General features: G+C 45.8%; 1 protein-coding gene across 1 annotated transcript in view; it reads right to left on the minus strand.

Moving 5' to 3' along the window:
* Positions 1-2012, minus strand: part of PTPRE (protein tyrosine phosphatase, receptor type, E) — a 40065-nt gene extending 38053 nt beyond the window's left edge. Inside the window, exon 1 of the mRNA XM_009892717.1 lies at positions 1910-2012. Within this exon, the coding sequence (XP_009891019.1) occupies positions 1910-2012 (103 nt within the window). The remainder of the gene's footprint in view (positions 1-1909) is intronic.
* Between the last annotated feature and the right edge of the window lie 3690 nt (positions 2013-5702).

The following is a 5702-nucleotide window of genomic DNA, read 5'->3' on the forward strand; positions in this document are numbered from 1 at the left end:
GCAGGGACACCTCCCACCAGCCCAGGTTGCTCCAAGCCCCGTCCAACCTGGCCTTGAACACCTCCAGGGATGGGGCAGACACAGCTTCTCAGGGCAACCTGTGCTATGGGCACCACCCTCAGAGGGAAAAATTTCTTTCTGATATCTCATTTAAATCTCCCCTTTTCCAGTTTGAAACCATTCCCCCTCATCCTATCCCTCCCCTCCCTGATCAAGAGTCCCTCCCCAGCTCTCCTGGAGCCCCTTTAGGCACTGGAAGGGGCTCTGAGGTCTCCCCTTTTTCGCCTTCTCTTCTCCAGGCTGAACCCCCCCAACTCTCCCAGCCTGTCCTCCCAGCAGAGGGGCTCCAGCCCTCCCAGCATCTCCGGGGCCTCCTCTGGCCCCGCTCCAACAGCTCCGTGTCCTTCTGCTGGTGGGACCCCCCGAGCTGGAGGCAGCACTGAGGGGGGTCTCCCCAGAGCAGAGCGCAGCAGAGGGGCACAGTCCCCCCTCGCCCTGCTGGCCACGCTGCTGGGGATGCAGCCCGGGGTGCGGGGGGCTCGCTGGGCTGCCAGCGCACACTGCCGGCTCATGGTGAGCTTCTCATCCACCAACACCCCCAGGTCCTTCTCCTCAGGGCTGCTCTCCGGCCGTTCTCCACCCAGCCTGGATTTGTGCTCAGCATTGCTGCAACCCAGGTGCAGGACCTTGCACTTGGCCTCGTTAAACTTCATGAAGTTCAGCATGGGCCCACCTCTCCAGCCTGTCCAGGTCCCTCTGGATGGCATCCCCTCCCTCCAGCCCCCTTTGGTGAAAGCAAACACCTAACACCTAACTGCCTACAACTAAGGACCAAAACAATCAAAGCAGCCATCAGGCATTCTTGCTTGGCTCTCCTTCCATACGGGTCTAAAGTTCACAGGCAGATTAAAACCCGACCAACCCACAAAAACACCCTTCTCTAAAGACTGGGTGTCAATAATAGTCATCTAAAAACTTTTCCACCACGCTGTTTATGCGGAACATCATCAGTTTTATTTCCCTTCAACCAAGCCGAGGGAGCAGCTATCCCTTCAGAAATCCCCCTCTGACATAAGCGTGGCCTCACGCACTGCCACCACCTAGAGGGGGAACCACTGCCTGACAAACACCGCGCACTATCGGAGACAGCTTGCTGGGGTTATGAAGGATAAGGACATGTGCAAGTAAAATACATCATCCCATCACATACTAGTAGAATCAGTATCTTAAAAAACCCCAACAAACCCTTCTTTGACCTGAACGAGCCCCTCTCCAGGACTGCAATGTGTTAGGGAGTAGTTGTAGGAGGGCATGAAGCAAGAGGAAGACATTCCAAAAATAGAAATGAGGATGAATAAAAGATGCTGCAGTGGACTGGTGAGCAGAAGATTGCTCTCAGGTCTTTGAAAAAGGCTTTTCCATTTTCCACCTCACTTAACCTTATGCAGGACACCTGCACTATTGTCCAACTCCTCAAGTCTTGCCCTAGCTTGGATCATTAGAAAGGACAGAACACATACAAAGACCAGTTCCTCATGATGTTCGTCCTGCTGTCTAATTGATAATGTCTTTATTTCATATTATCTGAGCCCACACCCCATCGTGGTGCAGCTCCGCACTGACAGCTCTGGGGGGTGGAGGGCTCGCAGCCCAGGCAGAAGGAGATGCCCTGCGCTTCTCCACCTCTCCCAAAGCCATCTGCGCATTTCCCGTACGTGGGAAAGAGAAAGTAACGAGTACAGCACCAGTCCTATGGAGATCAAATACCGAGGTCACGTGGCAAGATTAGAAGCTCATTAGTGGGGTTAAAGTCCTGGAAAAATATCCAGGACTATGTCACCAGGGGGACCTCACCCGAAGTCCCTTTGCACACCCACTCCCGTTCCCGCAAATTAAGCGATGTCCTTACTTGTTGTTGTTGTTGGTTGTGGTAATGCGGTTCCATTGGGTGGTAAAGCTTGGGCAAACACAAAACTAACACAGAGGAGCATGAGCGAGCAGTAATGTTCCATCCTGGACCTAAACGAAAACAAAAGCAAAAGATCAATTCTAAGGTCAAATTACTATTACGTTTTTTCCTCACGATGGAACGAAGCTAAAAGAAAAAGCAATGTTTACTTTAGATGACAAAAGTTTTAAAACTTATTTTATACTCTCCCATTACCTTATTTAACTTTGAGTTTTGACGCAGAGGGAAAAGGAAGATACCGGTTGTGCGCATTAAGAATTCATTAAGAACGTTTTAAATCCAAGAACAGGAAGATAACGCTCAGCCACCGTTCAAAGACAACGCCAGAAATCAGGCCAGAAAAGCTACTCTGCACCAGTAAAACACAGCAGCTGAGGACACCGAGGGACGGAGTCTGGGGGCACTTTGATATACAAGAAGAAAAACCATAAGTACCAGTAGATGGAATCTCGAGAATAAATGCACATCAGAAACTGGGCACATATTTTTGGCCGTTGTTGCCATAACTCCATGTATTATACCTTCTGCTACGAGCATGAGGAGGAGCAGCGGGGCTCCGACGGGTGACCAGGTGGGCTTTTACCACCCTGCAGACCAGTAACAACCCCAAAGTTTAAATTAACTGTAACAAACACTTTTTGGAGTTTCCTTACCCCACCTTGCTTTCCTGTAGACATACACACAGTCTTTGGAGAACATGAGTGCCACAGCTCTGAGTCTCCGAGCTATAAAGCATTTCACCAAAGCCTTCCAAACAGAGAATTTCAGGTTTTGTGAGACCAGAAAATAATTTCCAGTGTAGAGAAGGTTAGATAAAAGGTGTGATGAGAATGTGCTGCCGCTTTGAAGACTATAGAGAAATCCAGGGAAATTAATAGTTGTAGATAAATGAGCTTGTCTGGAAATACCCTAGTCCCTCTAAATCAAGATTTATGTGGAAAAAATAAACCTTGTTATTAATTTGCTGTGCATTTACCCAGTCCCTAATGAACATATTAATTGTAAGAGGCTGCCATCTCAGCCATTAGCCAGTCTTGCTTGATTTAAATATATTTTCTTTGGCGTAGCACACAAACATTACTGTCTGTATTTCGCAAATGGCAGAACGCATCCAGATGGTGGCCCTACACCCATTGCTAAAATTATAACCATCGTAATACCGCACAACAAAGCTCCCCCATGTTTCAGTGGAATATATTTAATATTACAATTTCTACAGGATATTTCATAGCACTGCCTAATAACAGGCACAAAAAATCCAGGATCTTGGCAACCATTAGAATAACCATTAGAAAATCCTTCCTTTCAACGTAAATTGGGAGAATCCACCAGAAATAATCTCTGGATAAGCTCGAATGTATACAAAACAACTTTCACACCACCTTTTTGCCAGCCTCACGTGCGGTACTCAGAAGTGAACCTTATTCCCAGCCTCTCCGTGATACCTGGGACTAAATCCAAATTCAGCGCACACCTGGAACCTTTAAAAAAAGGAGACTTAAAAAGGAATTCTCTGGTGCTTTGAAGGGATGTCAGCAGCAGGAAGGCTTTCGCCAAGCCGGGCATGGGAGCTGCCAGCAAGGGCACCAGAAACTGCCACTGCCGTAGGGAGCACACAGACCCTTAGAGGAAGGGCAGCAAGTAATCTCAGCTGATATTACAGCTCGTTATTTGTTTTATTTTTCAAGGCTCTGTGAGATACGGAGCAGCCCTTCTGCCCGCTGCGAGCGGTTAAAGCGCTCTCTGGGTAACCCCTGCCCGAAGAGACTGCAGGATGCCTTCTATCCGTTGCCCCTAGGATGCTATTTTAAATTCTAAGTGCTATGCGAAGATAGGAGTAAGAAAAAAATGAGCATGAAAGTAAGAAGACAAAATATATTTCAGAAAAAAAAAATAAAATCTTACAAACCTTTTTTTACAGGGGAGCAGACACTTAACAGCATTTCTTTATTCTTGCTCCCCTTCTTACAGTTTAGAAGCTCAATGGATCTAGCTGAATTTTTTTCTTTAATATAATGAGTGAAGAAAGAATAATAAAAAGTATTATTAGCATCAAACTATTTTTTTTTAAATTCCTTTTTTTTTTTTTTCCCCCCAGTCCAGCTTCCTACTGACAGATGTACTCGCTCAATTCCTTCTACTACTGTTTATCATTTAAGCAGCCTCCGTGCCTGACACTAACGGGCTCAGGCAACAGCCAGGTTAACCCTGAACCAGCCATTCTTAGGAGCAGATAACTAATTACACATAATAGCTTACTGCAAAACAGACGGGCGTTACCATCACACGCGGACCTGGTCTGACACTGCGACCCAGCTTTGTCGGCAGCGGACCCATCCTTTTACCCCGAAACACTCCAGCTTCGAGAAATCACTGTAGCCAGGTCTAATGCAATAAAATCAAACCCATTTATAGTTTGGTATGACAGTCACCATAGCAAGGGACCATATTGCTATCGACTACATGAAGTTTTCTCGCTGGGCTATCAGGTATAAAGCTTTATACGTGAAGTCTGTATATGATGTTTTATAACTACTTGGGCTGAGTTAAACAAACGTATTTTCTCAGTCTTGTCTATTTTGTCAACATTGTAAGAGTCAAGTATGAAATTAATATTTAGATGTTGTAGAGGAAAAAAAAAAAAAAAAAGCTGCATGTAAAAAAACCAAACCAACCAACCCCCAAATTTAAGACAATCGCCTGCCCTAAAAACCTGCAAGTCATTGGGAATTTTTCTGGTTGGCAAAACAAAACACCTCCAGTGGAATTTGGTATAATTTTGGAAGCAATCATCTGTACTATAAAAATCCAGCTAAGGTACATCGTATTTAGCATGATATATAACCATCCAAAATTTGACAAGTTGCAATTCTAAAGCAGCGGTGTGTGCTGGAAGCTTGAAGGATGCGGCGGCAGCTCACGTAAACCGAGGGGAGGGGAAAGGAAGGAAGAAGGGTTTGGAAATCTGGAATAAAGCCAGACCAAAAGCGGAATCAATAGGGAAAAGGCTGGCGTTGCCAGGGACGAGGTGCTGAATGCTGCACTTCGCCGACTTTAATGCTTTAACACCCTCAGCAAAGGCGGCTGAAATCCGCCGGCCGTTGGGGTAATCAAATCCCGGCGGCTTCGCTGAAGGGTATTGCAGAGCTCACCCTGAAAACACAGCCAGCTCATTAAAAATAAAATAAAATAAAAAAAAAAAACCCCAACCATAATTGAAGGGGCTGGCAGGTTTCCAAAAGAGTGGAAAGCTCAAGGAACATCAACACTTCTCACAAAATCACTGTTATGAGGGTTTTACAGGTACAAACCCCACACTAGACGTCCCGCCTCTGTTCTCCCCAACGTGTAAAGGATAACTTGAGCCTACAGTGGATGCCCCGGAATTTAATCAGAAATAAACACATCTACAAAGATTAGGGAAATTCTGGCATCTCATTTTTGGCCGAAGCACTTTATTTCTGCTTGCTAAAGAAAGAAGGATTAAACCTTACAGCAGACTTAGGTGCCGCAGCACGGCGGCAGACACAAGGATGCTCAGGCAGACGGAGCTCAGCGCGACCCAGCGCTACTCACGACCCAGTAGTAAATACTCCTCTTCAAACTGGGGTGCATGGGGAGGCGAGCAAGTTGCAATAATGTAAAACCACTGCAAACTTTCCTGTATATTTATATTTATCTACATCACATACAGGACTTCAACTATATGATTTTATTTTTTTTTTTTTTTTAA

The sequence above is a fragment of the Charadrius vociferus genome, unplaced genomic scaffold (genome assembly GCF_000708025.1).
Source record: "Charadrius vociferus isolate BGI_N301 unplaced genomic scaffold, ASM70802v2 scaffold38, whole genome shotgun sequence".
Lineage (NCBI taxonomy): Eukaryota > Metazoa > Chordata > Aves > Charadriiformes > Charadriidae > Charadrius > Charadrius vociferus.